This window comes from Ochotona princeps, chromosome 2 (assembly GCF_030435755.1).
Source record: "Ochotona princeps isolate mOchPri1 chromosome 2, mOchPri1.hap1, whole genome shotgun sequence".
Lineage (NCBI taxonomy): Eukaryota > Metazoa > Chordata > Mammalia > Lagomorpha > Ochotonidae > Ochotona > Ochotona princeps.
In genome coordinates this window covers 104,053,661-104,075,096 of record NC_080833.1, presented here as the reverse complement: position 1 = coordinate 104,075,096, position 21,436 = coordinate 104,053,661, and the positions used below count along the sequence as shown (strand labels likewise).

Genomic DNA, 21,436 nt, shown 5'->3' with positions numbered 1-21,436 from the left:
GAAGGCTGCATGGGGCTCCCCTGCTGGACCAGTATTCCCACTGGTGAGCATGAGAATGGTGGTGGTGGCATTGGGGGCAAACCAGGTTGGGTAGGGCTATAACACCTCCTGACCTGCAATGTGAGCTGGATTGGGGGAAAGCCAGGCTGGGTTGACTGTTCCTATTGGTACATGCATAAGTCCAAATGGGTGTGGGTTGGTTGGGCTTTGCCGCAGCATCAGCTGGCAGATGCTGGCAATGAGGGCTAATTCTGTTTAAATAAACTGAAGAACCATCTGGAGAGTGCAAGATCCAGGGGTGGAAGTAGATCCAGTAGGGAAACAGTGGGTACCTCCCTCTTAGGTTTCCACTCCCACTGGTGAGCACAAGAACCAGGACTAAGGGTAGGCATGGCTAGACAGAGAATGGCAGCTGCCAACATATATGTGGGCTGGATAGTAGGGCTGGTTGAGTTGAACTAGGCTTCAATACCCATTGACACATGAAAGCTGAATGGGATGTGGGACAGACTGGACCTGTCTGCTTTACATACTGGCAAGCATGGGAACCAAGGCAGGGGGTGGGCCTGGTAGGGGTTATCACAGGTCACTCTGACTAGGCAACAACTCACACTGGTTTCCATGGGGGCCGAGTGTGTGGTGACAGGATCAGGCTGGACTGCGACACCCATTAGTTTGTGTGGAAGACAGGGCTGGGAACAGAACTGACCCAGCAATTGCAACTAACAGTGTGCACGTAGGCTGATTTATGTGACAGACTGTGCCAAAACCTGTATTGACAAGCACACACAAGAATCAGGTCTGGGATCTCCTCAGATGAAATTTCTTTGGGGATCCCCCAACTAAGCTGCTATACTCAGAACTCCAACCATGGAGCGGATTGCAGGTTCTGTGGTGATTGTGGCGTGCATGTAATAGGGCTCCTCAGCGGTATCCTCAGGGACTTAGAGCAGTCAATTGCATAGCCAGGTGCACATGGAGGATACAACAGTACTTTAGAAACTGCAGAGGACACCTGGTACCATAACAGAGAAACGAGGACAGAACAAATTAATCAACTACCCCAAGTATTGGCAGTGAATATCTGGGCAAACGGAAACTCTAAGGTGGATTATGTCAGCCAGTAGATTCTGGAGAGATTTCATCATGCTTGGAGTGGCAAGATCGGCAGCAATTCAGAACTGTTGAACTATCAAAACCACTTGAGCAGGTCCCTTGGAGCATGCCCCACATCAGGGACCCTGGGATGGTTGAGAGGCTGGGTGTGGCTTCTCCCTTTACCTTCCCTCTTCCCCCAGAAACAGGAAGGGAAAAAGAGAATGTGGAAACAATGTTCTTACTCACTTTCCCCAAGCCCTTGACCCTTCACACCCTAATCAACTATGTAAAGATCATAAAACAACAACAACAAAAAGAGCAAGAATATTGCTGCTGGCTCTGTGGCTCAACAGACTAATCCTCTGCCTTCAACCCTGGAAACTCAGGTGTCCTCTGCAGGTTCAAGCTCTGAATGCCTCTAAATTTTCTGAAAAACTGGCTTTCCAATAAAAATAAACCCTTTAAGAAAAAGATTTATTTATTTTTATTGAAATGGCAGATTTACAAAGAAAAGGAGAGGAAAAAAAACTTCTATCTGCTGGTTTACTCTCCAAATGGCTGCAATGTCCAGAGCTGAGCTGATCTAAAGCCAGTAGCCAGGAACTTCTGAGTCTCCCACACGAGTGCATGTTCCCAAGGCCCTGAGTCAACTTTCACTGCTTTGCCAGCCCACAAAGAGCTGAATGGGAAGTGGAGCAGCCAGGACACAAAGCAGTGCCTATATGGGAAGCTAGCACTTGTAGATGGAAGATTGGCCAAATAAAACTTTTTTTTAAAAAAAAAAAGATTAAAAAAAGAAGAAGAAAAACAATTTGGAAAACACTGAATTCTTTAAAAAAAAAGCATTGAATGCTTTTATGTTCTGTCTGCTCTCAGAAGAAGAAACAGCGGAACTATGCCTAGGTTTTAGGAACACAGGACTGGAGTGCGGTCCCCTGGTGCACAAATAGAGATTTTCTGCGGGCTGGGTGGTGCCCTCTGGTGGTGTTCAGGAGAAAGCAGAGGCCTCGGGCACCAGGCTGGCTTTGGCAGCTGGAACACAGAGGTTCGCGAGATCCCACCTTCTGAATCTGCTCTTGTGACGTCACACCGTTACCTGGCACACTCGTCCTACCGCCCTCACTCCTGTGGGATTCTGTGGCTGCGGCAGTGCCTTCGGCTCTGCCCTCTGGCACCTTGTGCCTTACTTTTGTGTCTAAGGGGTGGCAGAGTTGTGGGGGCTGACACGGTGTTTCCCAAAAGTAAGTTATGAACCTATTTTGCATGCTTTAACACCTCTTGAAATACACTTTTTGAAGTGAAGGTAGGTTACAGAGACATTATTTACATACCATAAAATTCACTTATCATACTTGTATATTTGAGTGATAATTAAGAAGTTACTAAGCTAGACAGCCGTGGACCCTCCCTTGAGTTGTAGTCATTGTGCTGGTTTCTCCCGTCCCAGGCTCTGGCTCTGCTCTGAGCACAAGCTTCCATCATGGCCACACCTCCCAGCACAGTTTCTGGGGCAGCGGCTGACAGGCGTGCCCTGGACACCCGCTACTGCTTACGCTCCACGCTGGAGAAGAACAAGCAGAACCTCCGCGACCTGACAGAGAAATACCTCACGTCCAGAGCTACTGCTTCCTTCCCGGCCAACCACCTGCAGAAACATGGTGAGTCCCCCAGAGCCGTGGCCACCCAACTGACAAACGGTGGCTTGTCTTCCTCAGGGAAAGGGAGCACTCTGCACTCCAGTCTTCCCTCTCCTTCCTCAGTGTGAATTTTCTCCTGACTTTTTTTAGACAGTAGATGTGTGTACTCTTTTTTTAAAAAATATTTTATTATTATTGGAAAGCCGGATATACAGAGAGGAGGAGAGACAGAGAGGAAGATCTTCCATCTGATGGTTCACTCCCCAAGTGAGCCACAACGGCCGGTGCTGCGCCGATCCGAAGCCGGGATCCAGGAACCTCTTCCGGGTCTCCCACGTGGGTGCAGGGTCCCAATGCATTGGGCCGTCCTCGACTGCTTTCCCAGACCACAAGCAGGGAGCTGGATGGGAAGTGGAGCTGCCGGGATTAGAACCGGTGCCCATATGTGATCCCAGGGCATTCAAGGCGAGGACTTTAGCCGCTAGGCCACGCCGCAGGGCCTGATGTGTGTATTCTATCCTTAATATGCAAAAGTTGAGAAAACTGAAACACAAAGGATTAAGTTTGCAGAGACGAGGTAGGGAGTCACTATATCGCCCATTTTTCTCTTGTGAATGCATGTCAGCTTCTGTGAACACGTGATGTCTCTGGTCACTCAAGTGTGTCAGGATTTGAATCAAACTTTTACTAAACATCCAGCTACAATTAGCTTCACCTGACCAGAAAGAAGTAACAGTTTCCTTCCTGCCTCATGGGAGCTTAGGGAAACCTGTTCCCCACTGAGTCACAGGCACCTAGAGCTGAGAACATCTATAGCAAGCGCTCACACCAAAATTGGTTGCTTTCAAATTCCTACCATTGTTTTTCAATTAACACGTATGTGTGGGATCCTTCCAAATAGTGATACACCTATTGTTACACACAGAAGAATAAAAAGTAAAGCCTCCTTTTTTTTTTTAACAGCTGCCAATCTTTTTTTTTTTAAAGATTTATTTTATTTTTATTGGAAAGGCGGATATACAGAAAGGAGGAGAGACAGGAAGATCTTCCGTCTGATGGTTCACTCCCCAAGTGGTTGCAACGGCTGGAGCTGAGCCAATCCGAAGCCAGGAGCCAGGAGCTCTTCAGGGTCTCCCACACGGGTGCAGGGTCCCAAGGCTTTGGGCTATCCTCAACTGTTTTCCAGGCCACAAGCAGGGAGCTGGATGGGAAGCAGGGCTGCCGGGATTAGAACCAGCACCCATATGGGATCCCAGGCATGCTCTCAAGGCAAGGATTTTAGCCACTACGCTATCATGCCAGGCCCAAAAAGTAAGCCTCCTTTAAAAGAAGTACAAAATGAACTTTAAGATAAGACTTTTTTTTTATTCCATTCGTTAAAATTGCACTACATTAGGGGTAAGTATTTTCAGCAGTTAGGCTGTCACAACGCACACCACACATAAAAATGTCTGATTTAAGTGTGCTTTACTGCCACCTGAGGTGCCCGTATTCCATGTGGCCGGACCTGAGATGCAGTCTTGCCTTTGCTTTCTGATCTGGCTTCCTGCTAATGGACCAGAAAGCAAAAGATGGTGCCCAAGTACTTGAGTCTCTGATGACCACATGTGAGATCAGATGGATTTGCTAGCTTTCAACCTTTGCCCTGACCTGGCTCTGTGGGCATTTGGAAAGTGAATGAGGGGTTGGTGGATCTCACTTAAAAAAAAAGTGAAAATAAGCCCTGGTTTCTGTTATCTGCAAGTGCACACCCTGAGAATGAGCAATTTGTGGTTCAAGTACTTAGGTCTCTGCACTCCTTGTGGGAGACCAAGACTCATGTCTTTGGCATGGCCAACTCTGGCAGCTGGGGATATTTTGGGGTAGCAGTGGATGAAAGATATTGTGCATCTGTTCTTTCCTCTTCCTTCAAAAGCTCCAACCTCCTAAATTTTTCTCAAAAACTATAACTGAAAAATAAATTCTTCTTAGTTTAAAAAACACTTTTTGTTTATATGTTTGGTGGAAGGCAGAGTGACAGAGCAGGAGACACACACAGAGAGAAGGAAGGACAAATGAGACAGAAAAACAGAAAGAGAGAGACCTCCCATCCCCTAGTTTATTTCAAAGTAATGGAACAGTCAGGGCTGGTGACCCCAAGCAAGGATTGTGTAGCATCCATCTTTCTTTGAGATAATAAAAAGCCTATGTCTCTACATGAGTGGCTTAGACCCAGGATTGGGCCATATCCCACTGCTTTCCCAGGTCACTAACAGGCAGCAAGTTTGGAAGTCAAGAAGCCAGGACGAGAGCCAGTGCTCTGACATGAAATGTTGGGCTATGAGAAGGTTAACCAGCCACACCACAATGCCCAACCCAAGAGAGATTTTTTTAAAAAAAGATTTACTTATTTGTTTGTTTATGGAAACACAGATTTGCAGAGAGACGGAATGACATTGAGAAAGATCTTCTATACACTGATTCAGTCCCCAAAGGCTACAACAGCTAGAGCTGAACCAATCCAAAGCCAGGAGCCAGGAGATCCTTTTGGGTCTCCCACAAGAATGTAGGGCTCCAAGGCTTTGGGTCGATTCTGCTGCTTTCCAAGACCATATGTAGGGAGCTGCATTGGAGGTGGAGCAGCCTGGATAAACTGGTGCCCATATGGGATGCCAGTGCTTACATGTGGAGAATTAGCCCGTTGAGCCATCATGCCTGCCCCAAGAGAGATTTTTTTGTTTTTGTTTTGTACCCATCTTTATTTTTTATTATTATTAATAACATTGCATTATGTGGCACAGTTTCATAGGCTCTGGGATTCCCCCAAACCCCTCCCAATACCCTCCCCCCTTCAAGAGAGATTTTTAAGTCTTCAAAATCTTTGGGGATGACTAAAGCTAAACACAAGAGAACCATCAGTCCTACAGTCCTTGGTGATCTCCCAAACCCAGGAAATCCCTGTTTCAGGATCCAGACTGAGGCTTTGCTGAGGAAGCTAAAGGGCTTGTTGATTGCATGACCTGTGACTCAGAGTCGTGAGTTCTGGCCTTGCATTGTTCCAGTGAAACTCCCCAGTACTAATCTCCCGCATGAGGCCTGGCTGGAAGACCAGGGATAAAGATGTGAGAACCCCTGCATGGAGTCTGGTGCTGGGCTCCTGTGTGTTCTGAGTGTGCCGTGCCTCCTCCCTCAGCAGTGTGGCCACCTGTGCTCTGAGGAGGGTCCATCTCTGTTTCCTCAGAGTGTGAGCAGTACAGAGACCTCATTGCATCCGTGCTGGAGGAGAAGCCTGACTCAGAGAAGACGCAGTCCGCTGCAAGGCTGGGGTAAGGAGGGCTCTGTGTGGGAAGGCATGGCTACTGTGTCAGTGGGCATGAGTACAGTGCAGGTTTGTGCTGGGAGAAGGGTGGAAATGCACATGGCAGAATCAGACCCAAGCCCATGAGTGGGGCAGTAGATTAGGTAGGTCTGTGAGCTTCTCCATGAAGTAAATTAGCAAGAAAGTGGAGACAAAGCCTGGTTTGGAATATGGCAGTATGATTTTCAGGTGTGTGTTAAGTTTTCTTAATGTTTCTGGGCTTTTCTCATCTGTAAAAGCGAGGCACTGACTGTAACACCCTCAGAGGGTCATGAAGATGAAACACATGATTACAAGTGGTTGGGACCAATCTGACACACAGGAAAATCTCAACAAGCATTTGCTGTTGTTATTATACTTTCTCCTATTTTTACTATTAAGTGGAATCATTGGTAATGCACTGTTCTAGAAGAGAGCTTTTTAGACTTCCCCAAATAACTCTTTCAAGATTAAAAAAAAAAAAAAGATCATAGAGCTATTGGATTGGTGAGCAATTGAGTAGTTATTGCCCAGAAAATGAACTATTAAACTTCTCAATGCCATTCTTAGAGACTTTCAAACATAGATTGTTGTGTTTAAATTGTCTTTCTGAACATTTTTTCAATTGGTCTTAGAAGCTTAAATGTGCAAAATAAACATAGTACACTGAAGGGGTATAGGTCTGAAGTTCTGTGTCAGTCCTATTACAGAACTTGACTTCATCAACACTTTCTAGGATTTCCATGAATAGAATTTGGCAGCCTGCAAATACCTACTTAGCTGACAGGAGAGATGCTATTCAGGCATCAGATGGGTAGGTGAGCAGAAGTACTCAGTCCAGCTTCAGGGTTTATGGTTCTAAGCATTCACTGAGTGCCCATGTTTGCCCTCTACTGAGACCTAAACATTGAATAACACATGACAGTGTCTCCATCCTTAGAGAGCTATATCCTACACTGGGACCAGTGAGAAATAATTAAAAAGTAAGGAAATCTCACAGAGTGATGCAATTCTATCTCAAACGCAATTACCCTTAATTGCTTTTCTACTGGTTGTCCTTATCTTCCTGTTACCACATAAATATTTCCTTCATTATCCGTTTTGGACTTCTTTTCACCTTTCGGTTATGTACGTACCCAACATGTCTGTTCCTGGCACCTTTGGCCTAATGCTGCTGCTCACCTACAGGTTTGATCTGAAGAGCATCTTAAATCAGTCAGTAAGAACAAATTCACGGCTGTGTCCTCATTCCCCCTCCAGAGGCAGGTGACACAAATTGCGCAGGAATTAAACACCAGAACTGCCTTGGGCTGCTCTAAAAGATGGATGGCTCTGCTGACACTCCTGCAGCTCTCAGCCACTCTTACATTTATTCTTCTTCCTCACCTTAGAGAACAAGATTCCCCAGTTCAGGCTCAGGTTGGAGAACTGGCCCACTTGCGACAAAAGCTACAGGAAGGGTGGGGTGCCTGTCACCTCTTTGCCCAGCATATGAGGAACACAACCAAGGCTTTTGAGGGCCTCGTCAGGAGCACTGGCATTGCCAGCCACCACGGACAGAGACTCTGTGAGCAGTTGGTCCGAGCGAGCCAGCTGGCAGACAGCCTTGGCAGAAAACTCACTTCAGGTAAGTTGGCCACGGGTTCTGAAATCACTTCTTCCTCCCAAGCCCTCCAAAGGAAGGAGGAAAACTCAAAGTAGCCACCATAGTTTATTCTTTTCATTTTGTGTATGGCGCTTAGTATGTATACTACTGTGTGGTGGGTATTCAACTCAGCCTGGCATGGTCCGCCCCCGGTCTCAGCATTTGACAACAGCCCATCCCAGCCTGGCCTATCCCCAGCCCTGGCTGTAATGTGAGCCAGCAGATGCTGCAGGTCAGCCCAATGTAGCGCACACCCTATCTTGGCTCTGATGCATGCCAGTAGGTACTGAGGCCTGGCCCAAGCTGGCCTCCTTCCATGACAACCTCCTGTGCATGTCAGTGTGAGTTCTGCAGTCTACCCTGGCCAGGTCCATCACCAGCCCTTATCTCTCCTGGAAACTGGTGAGTGTTATTGTCATAGAAAAGTGAGACCATAAATCCCCTAAAGAATTTGCCTTCAGATTCAGTGTGCTCTCATGTTCTGGATGGAGATGCAGCCCAGCATAACATGGACCATCCGCCTGCCTCAACACTTGTGGATGGGTACTGAGACTTAGCCTAGCAAGGCATGTCCCCAAGCTCCATCTACCACGTAACCAGAGGGTGGAGATGAAGCTACTTAGCCCAGCCCAGGTATTCCATGTGTGTGTGTGCCTTAGACTGAGCCGGATATGCCCTCTGGTTTCCCCTCTCCATCTCAGTTCCCTTATCTACCTGCAAATGCAGTAGCCCACTCTGTGAAAGACCCCAGAAGTCATTGCTTCCCTGTTTGACCCTCGGGGACACCCCCTCCAACACATTCTCAGACCCCCTTCCTCAGGCAATCTACAGCCAATCCCACAACCTGAAGACCAAAGTATTTCATCCCAGCCCCAGAGTCCTCTGCCCCTGCCGTGTTGTACCATGTGGCAATCCTCACATATATTTTTAAAAAATAGAGTAGGCAATAATGTTTGCACACTGTTATAGTTAACACAGAGTTGGCATTAACTGGGCCCAGAATGCTCCCCAGCTATTGGCTGTTTTTCTCCTAGCAACATATTACTTGCCTGGGTATAAGGCAACCTAGGCAGCTGCCTACAGCTGGGGCAAACTTTAGCTTTTTATATTATTTTACTACACTGAGCACCTCACATCTCTAGGTCTAGCATTCTAATTAAATTTGAAAAACTATGGCACATATGTACCATATTCTTTTTTATGTTTATGTCTCTTCAAAGTCACCAGTTACAGCTATGATCCATTGGATGGTTTGAAATTCCCACAGCTGACTGATGCTCTGTTGAGTTTTCTTCCATCTTTTCTTGTCTCTGATTATCATTTGGGATCCTTCTTGTTTTTAGGTGTAAAAACTCATTAATCTTTCTTCAATATCAAAGACATTGCTTCCTCCTCATCTGTTAAAGTTTCATCTAGTTTTTTTCTAGGGCCCGGTGGCATGGCCTAGCGGCTAAAGTCCTTTCCTTGAACGTGCCTGGATCCCATATGGACGCCAGTTCTAATCCCAGCAGCTCCACTTCCTATCCAGCTCCTTGCTTGTGGCCTGGGAAAGCAGTTAAGGACGGATTGCTCACGGGGGGGTGAATCATCAGACGGAAGATCTTCCTCTCTGTTTCTCCTCCTCTCTGTATATCTGACTTTGTAATAAAAATAAATAAATATTTTTTAAAAAGTTTCATCTAGGTTTTTCTAAGGCTTCTGCCTTCAACTTTTTTTTAAAGATTTATTTATTTTTATTGGAAAGCAGATCATATTTACAGAGAGAAGAGACAGAAAGATCTTGCATCCATTTCTTCACTCCCCAAAGGGCCCCAACATGAAAGTCATAAGCCAAGAGCTTCTTCTTGGTCTCCCATGCAGGTTCAGGATCTCAAGACTTTGAACAATCCTCCACTGCTTTCCCAGGCCACAAGCAAGAAACTGCATGGGAAGTGGAGCAACTGGAACACAAACTGGTGCCCAAGTAGCCACAATGGCTAGAGTAGAGCCAATCCAAAGCCAGGAGCCAGGCGTTTCTTCCGGGTCTCCCACATGGGAACAGGGTCGCAAGGCTTTGGGCTATCGTCTACTGCTTTCCTAGGCCACAAACAGGTAGCCGGATGGGAAGCAGGACCTGCCAGGACATGAACAAGCACCCATACGGTGCAAGGTGAGAATTTAGCCACTAAACCACCACACCAGGCCCAAAGTTAATCCATTGTAATGTGAAAAGAGTGAACCAGTGAATGAGGATCATCACCTCTCTGTCTCAACTTCTCTTTCTGTAACCCTGCCTAGCAATAAAAACAAACCATTATTTCTGGAAAACAATGCTTTGACTTGATTAGTAAGCATAATGTAATTTCCTGTGGGCTCTGCAGAGGAGCATGAGTGGAACACACAACCATGCTCTAATAAGCAGGTTTGGAATGGGAATGAAGGTTCCAACTGAGGAAGTCCAGAAGGCAACTGGAAAGAATTCTGAGAGCTGGGAACAAAACACATTTCCACATTTTGTATATAGCATCAGGAACGCCCTGTGCCAGGGGCTAAGGAAATCCCTCTAAGGTACTTCTGTAGAGGTGAAACCAGCATCTTGGGCAGAATTCTCACAGAGATTTCTGAATAATTGCAGTATTATGTCTCTGATCATACAGACACCATGTTTGCAATGTTTGCAATGGGAATGAAACGCTTCATTTCTCATTTGGTTTTGTTTTTGCTTTGCAGAGAATCACAATGATAAAAATTACAGAGACAGACAAGAGACACTGGCCCAAAGGTAACTGAATGATGAGATGGCTGATTATAGAGTGAGTGTATATAGACAGAATTCCAGAAAATGGCTCAAAAATTGGACCTGGTATGATGGCTCAATTAGCTAATCATCTGCCTGCAAGTGCTGGCATTCCATATGGCCACCAGTTCTTATCCCAGCAGTTCCACTTCCTATCCAACTCCCTGCTTGTGGTTGGGAAATCAGTGAAGGATGGTCCAAAGCTTTGGGACCCTGTACATATGTGGGAGACTTAAAAGAGGCTCCTGGCAGGCCCGGCGGCGTGGCCTAGTGGCTAAAGTCCTCGCCTTGAACGCCCTGGGATCACATATGGGCACCGGTTCTAATCCCAGCAGCTCCACTTCCCATCCAGCTCCCTGCTTGTGGTCTGGGAAAGCAGTGAGGACGGCCCAATGCATTGGGACCCTGCACCCGTGTGGGAGACCTGGAAGAGGTTCCAGGTTCCCGGCTTCGGATCGGCGCAGCACCGGCCGTTGCGGCTCACTTGGGGAGTGAATCATCGGATGGAAGATCTTCCTCTCTGTCTCTCCTCCTCTCTGTATATCTGACTTTGTAATAAAATAAATAAATCTTTAAAAAAAAAAAAAAAAGAGGCTCCTGGCTCTTATGGCCATTTGGAAAGTGAACCAGTGGATAGAAGATTTTTCTGTCTCTCCTTTCTACAAACCTGCCTTTCCAATAAAATAAAATATTTTTAAAAACTAGAGAAAGAGAAAGCTTAGAGGTCAAAATTATCACACTAGAAACTTTTGAATTAACCTCTTTTATTCATTCTATTTACAGGGATATAATAATTTTAAATGGTCACTTCTTGTATTAACCGGTCTTATATTGCTCATATTTATTAGCAATTTCTCAAATAGAGTTAACTAGTCATCCTTTTTTTTTTTTTAAAGATTTTATTATTATTGGAAAACTGGATATACAGAGAGGAGGAGAGACAGAGAGGAAGATCTTCCATCCGATGTTTCACTGCCCAAGTGAGCCGCAACAGGCCAGTGCGCGCCAATCCGATGCCGGGAACCAGGAACCTCTTCCGGGTCTCCCACGCGGGTGCAGGGTCCCAAGGCTTTGGGCCGTCCTCGACTGTTTCCCCAGGCCACAAGCAGGGAGCTGGATGGGAAGTGGAGCTGCTGGGATTAGAACCAGCGCCCATATGGGATCCCGGGGCATTCAAGGCGAGGACTTTAGCCACTAGGCCACGCCGCCGGGCCCCATCCTTTTTTTTTTAAGGTTCATTTTATTTTTATTGGAAAGTCAGATATACAGAGAGGAGGACAGACAGAAAGATCCTCCCTCCAATGATTCACTCCCCAAGTGAGCGTGCTATGCCGATCCGAAGCCAGGAAACAGGTACTTCTTCCAGGTCTCCCACACAGGTGTAAAGTTCCAAAGCTCCTCAACTGCTTTCCCAGGCCACAAGATGGGAAGTGGAGCTGCCGGGATAAGAACCGGCGCCCATATGGGATCCCGGCGCATTCAAGGTGAGGACTTTAGCTGCCACGCTGCCAGGCCCTTAACTAGTCATCCTGAAAGGTAAAATGAACAGTGATCCCTGGTTTCTGCAAGGTAACTTTAACCCATTTATGATTGAATGCAGTTTTGAAATGACTATTGTTTTTACCAACTTTTCTTGACATTATTTTATGCTTATAATCAGAAAACTACCTTGAAAAATGAGCTCAAATCAGATCACATATTTGGAGAAATCTAAGAGGTGGATGACTCCTGGGAGGTTAAACTGTCTCAGCAACAACCTTTATTGACCCAATTCATATAATATCAAATGCAATGCTTGATTTACTCACTTCAACTCACTAGTTTAGGTCTCTGTATACCTTCAGTTTATCTTAGGGTAGTGTTTAGGTCTGATTCTTCATACACATGATTCAGTAAGTGCACTAAGCACCTGTTGCTGTCTTGTACCCTTATCTCTAAGCACACTCTACCCCAGTCAGAAGTGGATTGTTACACTTCCTTTCTGGTAAGATGGATTCTCTGGTTTTGATGCCTCTTCCATGAGCTTCAGATCAGAATCTATAATGATGTTTTGGTTCCAGGTTGTCTTGGTTAAATCTTTCCTCATGCCTTTCCCATCTGGTAAACAGGGAGGACCAAGATCAGATATTGAACCAAGTGCTGGAGGACTCATTAGATGAACGGTACTTGACTCCCTCTGGCCAGCAGAACTCTGCACAACCTTCCAGTAGCCATACTGTCCTGACTGATGTACAAACCACCCCTGCTGGGGATGCAAGCCGTGAGTACTCCTCTTGAATAACAGCATCACTGGGTATGGAGAGAAAGAAACACATGTCTTTTTTCTCATCTGACTTAACTATCACTTTCCTTTAGGAGAAATCTGCATTGTTAGTTGAAAATCTTGGCAAGAGAATATATTATTTCCCTCCCTATTTACAAATTACTATTGTATAGTAATGTAAATCATGTCAGATTTGTCTTTCAACCTGTTTTTTCCAGTGACAGGTATAAGTAGGTACCTTTTATTACTCAGATTTTCATCCCACAAAAGTGTCCCCATCTGTTGCACTTTTCACCTTGTAGTGCAAAGGAAAGTGGAAAGTGTTCACCATCTCTTACACTGTTCTGGGAGAGCAGTTTGGTAGAGCAGAAGGTTCCTTAGTTCCTTCAAGCCACCCTGAGGAGGTAGCCACAGTGTATGTGAGATCAGTCCGGCCTTACTGGAGGCCTTCTGTGTTTGTGCACCTGTCATTACCTCTCTCACACCTCATGTGCCTATGCAGCAGGTAGCCCTGTAAATGTGTCTGCACCTGACCATTCTGCATTTGTAAACTGAAGGGCTCGAAGCGAGGTGCCTGGTGCTCCCTGCTGAGAAAATGACATTGGCAGAGGGACAGGGAGAAGCAGGGATCTTGTTCAGCAGCCCTGGGCAGCGCATTTATGACAGGACTCTTCATCTTCTATCTCATTTCATGTCCTGATGCAATGGCTGCAGAAGATGAGATCCAAATAGTGCGGCATCAGCTCAAGCAAGCCATGGTCATCAATGACTGCCTGAGACACAGAATGCAATTCCATCTAAGCACCCTGAACAGAGACAATGGTACAAAAGGTATATGTCGGGCTGATTCTGGCAATGCATATATTTTGTTGGGCATGTTTGGGGCAAGCCTCACAGAGTTCAAGTCCCTTGATATATATATCTTCACTCAGTGCTTACATGGGGTCTACCTACAGAGTTTGCACAGGTTCCTTCATTGCTATTTCATACATGGCTAAATAGGCTTAGGTAGAGACTTTGCCCGAGCTAAGCTATACCTCTCTTAGAGCCATCTAACTTCCACACCTGTAACTGTGACTCCACCTCTGTGCACTGGCTATCCTCTGTCTACATATATGATTTTCATTCAAGAAAAGCCAGATTGCTGAGCCCTCATTGTTTCCATTCTCATTGCCACCCTCTGTCTTCATTTTTCTTTGTTCCTAAGATTTTGTTTGATCTTTAGGTTCTTCATCTTCCTCATCCCTCAGCTCACCTCAGATCATTTTCATACAGGGGTGATCAATCCACATCACTGGGCTGGGCCTGGACAATAGTTACCAGTCCCTTATAAAGCAAGACAATGGTGTTCGATGTAAAAACTTCCTGTTGTAGCCACTGGTTATCACAGTACATGGGAATGTGCTGGCATTTGTTGGGAATGTTGTGACAATTGTGCTTGTGCCCTGTTAACCTGGCAGTACACCCCACAATGGACAATCTTGGAACTAACAAGAAACATTTTCTTATGAAAATTAAAGTCACTTTTCTGAATTGTAATTCTTGTCTGGCACAGGATGCACCTCCAACCTGTACTGGCAGATCCTGGATTCCATTGTTCAGTTGTATGATGAAAACAGAGTCCTGCGGGAAAAATATGAGAGACTCCCTGTTTCTAGTAATCCTGTCTCCAGAGGTAAGCAATCAAGGTCACAATGTGAGGCCACTGTCACAGCTCTGCCTTCTCTGCCACAGTTAACTGTGGAACAAGAGGGTAGAAAGGCAGAGCTGCCTACAGCCTCCTGGCCCCACCTGCCATTATGGTTCTCAGTCGGGGCAGAGGGACCGCCTACGTGCTTCACTCACACTGCAGTATGTTATTTTCTTAGCAGGAGAACTAAACTGCATTTTTTTTTTTTAAGATTTTATTATTACTGAAAAGCCGGATATACAGAGAGGAGGAGAGACAGAGAGGAAGATCTTCCATCCGATGTTTCACTCCCCAAGTGAGCTGCAACGGGCCGATGCGCGCCAAACCGATGCCGGGACCAGGAACCTCTTCCAGGTCTCCCACGCGGGTGCAGGGTCCCAAAGCTTTGGGCCGTCCTCTCCTGCTTTCCCAGGCCACAAGCAGGGAGCTGGATGGGAAGTGGAGCTGCCGGGATTAGAACCGGCGCCCATATGGGATCCCGGGGCTTTCAAGGCGAGGACTTTAGCCGCTAGGCCACGCCGCAGGGCCCTAAACTGCATTTTTTCAGTCACTACTGCGTTTTCTCTTTAAAGATCTATTTGATACAAGAACATTTACCACTTTCTGCAAAGCCTTGTTGCTGTCCCATCAAAGTAATCCTCAGCCTCCAGCATTTGTTCAGCTTCCTCCCACTGGAAGCCCTCCCTCTGCATTCCCTACAGTCTGTGATGCAGTACAAACTATCTCTGGCTGGAGTCCTGCCCAGGTTTTCACCTCTGCGTTGTATTGATTTCTCTAGTCCTTAGCCCCTTGACACCACAATTTGCCCACAGTCCTGGTTGTCATCTAAACAACCCATTGGCTTTCTCAACATCAGTCTCTGTCTTTGGCATTAGCCTCCTATTTGAAAGGAATAGGATATGGATGTAGAAGAATTTCCTACAAAGTGTTCCCTCTCTCTGCTATAACTAGCTAATTGTGAACTAAATCTGTCTCTTGCTGGGACCTGGGGGAAGTTGTTTATTTTCCTCTGATGAGTAGAGGGGAGAGTGAGTTGCAGCTGAGGAGCGTCTGGCAGGCATGTGGCTATCTCACCTGCAGCAGCATGAAGCAGGACTGCTAACATCAGAATGTGGCAGAGCCCTGAGTCCTACACCACAGGGCAGCTGTATACTTCAGGAGACTTTGCCTGTACAGTGCTAACATCCCTGACTCTTTACATTCTGTAGTTCAGCCCCATAACCAGTCCTCCTCAGCATACTCAGCCTCCACTTGGTCTCCTTCAGCACCTAGCTTCCAACCCAACCCAGTATTTATCAGCAAGGCCTGATAGGAGACTCTTATTAAGCTTTATTTTTTTTCTTATTTCAGGTAATAACTAATGTGGAAAGTATGAAATGTCCTTACAAGTAATTCCTCAACTGATAAGAAAATAAAACAATAAAACAAGCGTAAGTCAAAACAAGAGTGCTCCATCTCTAAGAAGCAAATTACACAGCAAGATCAAGGGACAATTTGACAGCCCACAATCTGCACTGTGATAACTCCCAAAGGCAGCCTTGCCTATATTAAGACACAATCTTTCTGTTTGTAGACAACTGTCTAGTTTGCTTTGTGCCTAGGCAAGTGTTGCACTGCTGGGAGAGGTGAGCCAGTAGCTAGCAGGCATTCTAGCCCCACCTATTGCTTTTTCTTTTAAATATTTATTTCTTGAAAACAAATATTTACAAAGAGAAGGAGAGACAGAAAGATCTCCCATCTGCTAGTTCACTCCCCAAACGGCCACAATGACCAGAGCTAAGTAGATCCAAAGCCAGGAGCACACAAAACTGGGTCTCCCATGTGGATGCAGGGTCCCAAGGTTTTGGGCCATCCACTGCTTTCTTAGGCCCTAAGCAGGGAGTTGAATGAGACAGTGAGCAGCCAGGACACAAACAGTGCCCACATGGGATCCCAGCATTTGCAAGAGGAGGATTAATCAAGTGAGCCAAGTTCTTTTTTCTTTTCTTTTCTTTTCCTTATTTATTTTTTAATAAATGGGGATGGTGGAGAACTTCAGTCTGGGACATACCTCCCTGGCATCCAGGTTGGGGATGAGCTGCAGATTGCCTGGGAAAGGGGGTCTCAAGATGTGTTGGAGTGGGGATCCTCTGAGACAATGTTAGACAGGGAAGAAATGACTTCTGGGGTCTTCCACAAACTGAGCCACTGTACTTGCACATAGGTGAGGGAACTGAGACAGAGTGCTTTGGGGTGGAGAGTGTGGAGACTGGAGGGCATGCCTGGGTCAGGCCAAAGCACCCGTCCCTGTGGGAGACCTGGGTTAGACTAAGTGGCATCACCTACAGTCTGCCGGAACACACAAAGCTGGGGCTAGAAGGCATGCCTGGCTGGACCAGGCCTTAGTACCTGCCTATTAGTGTCAGAGCAGGGGGTGAGTCATGTCAGACTGGACCATAGCACCCACCAGAATGTGAGAGAACCATATCTAGAGACAATTTCTGTAGGGTACTTGTTGGCTCACTGTAGGAGGACAATTGATTGGATATCTGTAAGATAATTGGTTGGATCTGTAGGACAAAACAAAGAGAGGTAATTCCAGGCAAGGGTGTTGAGATCTATAAACAGGCTTATGGAAACTCCCATAATCTCACATCAACTGCCGCTTGTTGATGATAGTAAAGTTCTCATCGCTTCTCGGCCTTTTGGCTAAGATCAAGTGTGATGATATGTAAAGTTCTCAAACCCCTCTCCCATATGCTATGTGACCCTCAGTCTATAAAAGCCTGATGTAAGGCCCGGTGGCGTGGCCTAGCGGCTGAAGTCGCCTTGAATGCCCCAGGATCCCATATGGATGCCGGTTCTAATCCCGGCAGCTCCACTTCCCATCCAGCTCCCTGCTTGTGGCCTGGGGAAGCAGTCGGGGACAGCCCAGATCCTTGGGACCCTGCACCCATGTGGGAGACTTGGAAGAGGTTCCTGGTACCCGGCTTTGGATCGGCGCGCACTGGCCCGTTGCGGCTCACTTGGGGAGTGAAACATCGGACGGAAGATCCTCCTCTCTGTATATCTGACTTTGTAATAAAATAAATAAATCTTAAAAAAAAAATAAAAGCCTGATATAACTAGTAACTCCAGCTATTGACCAGTCAATAGTCCATGTGTGTGATTATTGGCTGCATTCACCAAGTCCATCACTGCCAGACAGCCAACAGCTTGCCTCCATGGGACAACAACCACCACTGGTTTACATGGAGAGCTCGGGACAGTGATGGGCAAAGCCAAGCTGGACCACAGATCTCACCTGACAGAAACCACCTGACATTTGTGGGATCTAGGGTGAAAGAAGTCCAGGTAGGGCCAGGCTGCAGCACCCTGGGGCATACAAGGACTGAGACTGAGGACAGACCATGCCAAGCAATGGGACAGTGATGGGCAAAGCCAAGCTGGACCACAGATCTCACCTGACAGAAACCACCTGACATTTGTGGGATCTAGGGTGAAAGAAGTCCAGGTAGGGCCAGGCTGCAGCACCCTGGGGCATACAAAGACTGAGACTGAGGACAGACCATGCCAAGCAAGGCCACTGTAGCACCCATCGGTGAGAACAAGATGGGTGCGAGCCAGTTAGGCTAGGCCCCACTACCCACCAGTGAGTATCAGGTCTTGGGGCCAGCCGTGTCAGCCTATTCAGATACACATACAAGATCTAGGGATGGGAGTAGGTCCACTTGAGGAACTTACGAAATTCTCATGCTAGGCACAGTTCCTGCTAGTGAGTATGAGAGCCAGAACAAGGAGCTGACTGACCCAAGCTGGGACTACAGTACCCATTGGCATATATTGTGAGCTGGGTCTGGGGGCAGGCCAGGCAGAGTCAGTCCATATCACACACTAGCATGAATGAGAGCCAGGACAGGGTGCAAGCCAGACCAAGTTGGACCACAACATCTACCAGGTCACGTGAGGACTGGGGTGGGCCAGACTGGGCTAGACAGTTGCACTTACCAGTGAGAGCTGGGCCAGGGGTGGGTTGTGCCAAGCCAGGCTAGAGCACCAGCTGACTAGTACCAAGACTGGGGATGGGCCATGTCAGACTGGGCTGCAGTACCTGCTGGCACACACAAGGGGCTGGGAGCAGACCTGACAGGGAAATTTTGGAGACTTACTTGCTAGGCTGCTGCTTCCATTAGGTAGGTATAAGAGCTGGGACTGGATCTAGGCTGATCTGGGAATGAACCAAGCAGGGATAGGCTGCTGCAACTAATGGTGCATACAAGGGCCAGTTGTGCTAGGATGCAGCACCAGCTGGCAAGTGCTGGACTGGATGTGAGTCACATCAGGCTAGACCACTGTACCCCGACAGGCACAAGATCCAGGACTGAGACACGCCTGGCAGGGAAACCATGGGTACTCTTCTACTGGACTGTCCCTATTGCTGGTGAGCATATGAAAGTTCGGGTAGGGCTGGATAGACAAGGTGGCAACACCTGTTGGCATATGTAAGAGTCATGTCTGCAGACCAGTCAGATTGAGCTAAGCTGGAATACCCACAGGTATGCACGACAGTTGGATGGGATATGGGCGGGGCCAGGCTAGGCTGCACTAGAAGTTGGAACATGTAAAAAGCAGTTCTGAGGACAGGCCTGATAGAGGTTATTAGGAGTCGCTCCAACTAGGCCAGCAGCACCTACTGGTATGCATGAGAAATTGTTCTGTGGTGATCTAGCTGGGCTGGGCCACAGCACTCATCGGTTTGTGTCAGATATGGGGCAGAGTAGCAGGAAGCTGGATTGGAAGTTGAGGTGGAACTTGATTCCATATACTCTGAATTCAGGTGTCCCAAGAGCAACCCAACCTGCTACACCACAATGCTAACCCCCAGACTCACATCTTTAATATCAGTACTCTGATATGCTCCAGAGTAATAGCACGAGGCCAGGGCCATCAGGTCATTCCAGAATTGAAAGTCGGTAAATCCATGATGTAGCACAGAAAAGGTGTTTTGTGTCACCCACTCTGGGTACTGAAATAGCTCAGGCAAGCAATTCTATGCTATAGAAAGCAGATCTATAGGATGTGTGGGAGAGCAGTTACACATGTGCTCACTACTAGGCCACACAGGAGACTGTCATAGAATCTTTGTAAGAGAGCCTTGAAGGCTTGCCCTTCACTCTTTTTTTTTTTTTAAAGATTTATTTTATTACAAAGTCAGATATACAGAGAGAGGAGGAGAGACAGAGAGGAAAATCTTCCATCCGATGATTCACTCCCCAAGTGAGCTGCAACGGGCCGGTGCACGCCAATCCGATGCCCGGAACCAGGGAGCTGGATGGGAAGTGGAGCTGCCGGGATATGGACCGGCGCCCACATGGGATCCCGGCACATTCAAGGTGAGGACTTTAGTCACTAGGCCATGCCGCCGGGCCCCTGCCCTTCACTCTTGATCTGGAAAAGTCTTCCGTTAGGGGCAACATTTCCATGCTAGAGCTTACAGGCTCTCACCCAGAGAGAGGGAGAAATGCAAAGAGAGAGAGGTCGTCCATCCACTGACATACTCCACAGATGCCCAGAATGGATGAAGCCTCAACCAAGCTGAAGCCTGGAGTCAGCAGCTTTTTCTGGGTCTCTCAAGTGAGTGCAGGGGCCCAAGCACTCGGGTCATCTGCCACGGCTTTCCCAGGTGCAATAGCGGGAGCTGGTTGAGAAGTGGGAAACTGAGGACCCACACTAGCTCAGATCTTGGAGAAAAAGCAACAAGTTGTTACTTAAAGTCTCAGTCTCCAGAGCAGAGTATGAGTCGTTACGAATTGCATAAGCTTTTACTTATTTGTTTATTTAGTAAGTTGATGATTTACTCCTCTCTGTGTGGCCGGTGAGATCTCAGTTGGGTCCCTTTAGTGGGACTGCCAGGAGCTACCCAACATGCAAACCTTCACACAGCCTTTACATCACTTGCCACTTCCTCAGTGGTTTTTCCCATTCTGGGGTTTCCTTGACTTCCTTAGTGGTATGGTTGCCTAGACCGCATTCCCTGTTCCGTTAGTCCAGCATGTGACTGGAGCATCACCCCTGAAGAGTGATGACACCCCTACCATTTTAGACAATCGTTGTTTCCCTTAGGCTTCAGCTATAGGAAGTTTCAGTTTGAGTTTCCCTTGCGCTTTCAGTTCTTTTTTGTTTCGGCTTTTGTTTGGGGCTCTTTAGTTCCATGTCCAATTTTGTTCCCTGACAGCCCTATCCACCAATCCCTTGCGGGTCTCATATCCCTGGCCCCGGCCTACCTCTGTGTATACCAATCCTCACGACCCTGTACTGCTAGTACTTGTCCCTATGCTATAAAAGCATGCTCCGTTCCTTCCTGTCTCTTGCCCTCTGCTCTCCCAGCATTCTACTCTCTGCTTTATCTGCTCTCAGCCTCTCTCTGCTCCTGCTTCTCGCACGCACGCGGCCATCTCGCTCTGCACAAAGACTCTGGGTCCTCGTCTCTCTCCTCTGTCCTCGGCTCTCCCCCTCCCGGTTCTCTGCTCTCCCACTGGTCTCCCTCAGAGCCCCCTCCTGTTACTATGGCAGGAACCCTCTCTCTTTTCTCTCTGCTCTGTCTTCTTTCTCTTCCCACAGCCATGTTCCTCTGCCCTGCTTTCTCTCACTTCCCTGCAGCAGCCTCTCCTGCTGGAATAAAGCCCTTCCCTGCAGCCACCTGTACCGCTGCAATGAAGACCTTTTGTGTGACTTGCTGCGTCTGGCGTCTTGGATTAGAGGTGAAAATCCCCAAAACAGCGACTAGAAGTGAGCTGACAGCTAGGTTTTGCTTTCTCACCAGTTTTCAAAACTAAAGTAGTGGCTCCATGCTTCTGAGTCAGCCAGTCTGTCTTCAGTCACCCAGGAACTTCGGATCATTTTTGAAGAACTTCCCCACAGTTCACAGCTGTCACTTGTGGAAGAGTTAAATCTGAAAAGAGTGAAGCATCATTACTGGAAACAGAACCGGTTCTTTCGATAATGGCCTCGAAGCAAACAGAGGCAATGAAT

At 47.2% G+C, this 21,436-nt stretch overlaps 1 protein-coding gene across 1 annotated transcript; it reads left to right on the top strand.

Moving 5' to 3' along the window:
* Nucleotides 1–2,192: 2,192 nt before the first annotated feature.
* Nucleotides 2,193–15,810, top strand: LOC105941645 (neuroblastoma breakpoint family member 6-like protein). Its single transcript, XM_012926067.2, has 9 exons — nucleotides 2,193–2,339; nucleotides 2,546–2,756; nucleotides 5,956–6,040; nucleotides 7,443–7,678; nucleotides 10,406–10,457; nucleotides 12,581–12,732; nucleotides 13,450–13,566; nucleotides 14,291–14,410; nucleotides 15,776–15,810. The coding sequence occupies exons 2-9, from the start codon at nucleotides 2,579–2,581 to the stop codon at nucleotides 15,784–15,786; spliced, it is 951 nt and encodes a 316-aa protein (XP_012781521.2). The 5' UTR covers nucleotides 2,193–2,339; nucleotides 2,546–2,578; the 3' UTR covers nucleotides 15,787–15,810.
* The last annotated feature ends 5,626 nt before the right edge of the window (nucleotides 15,811–21,436 follow it).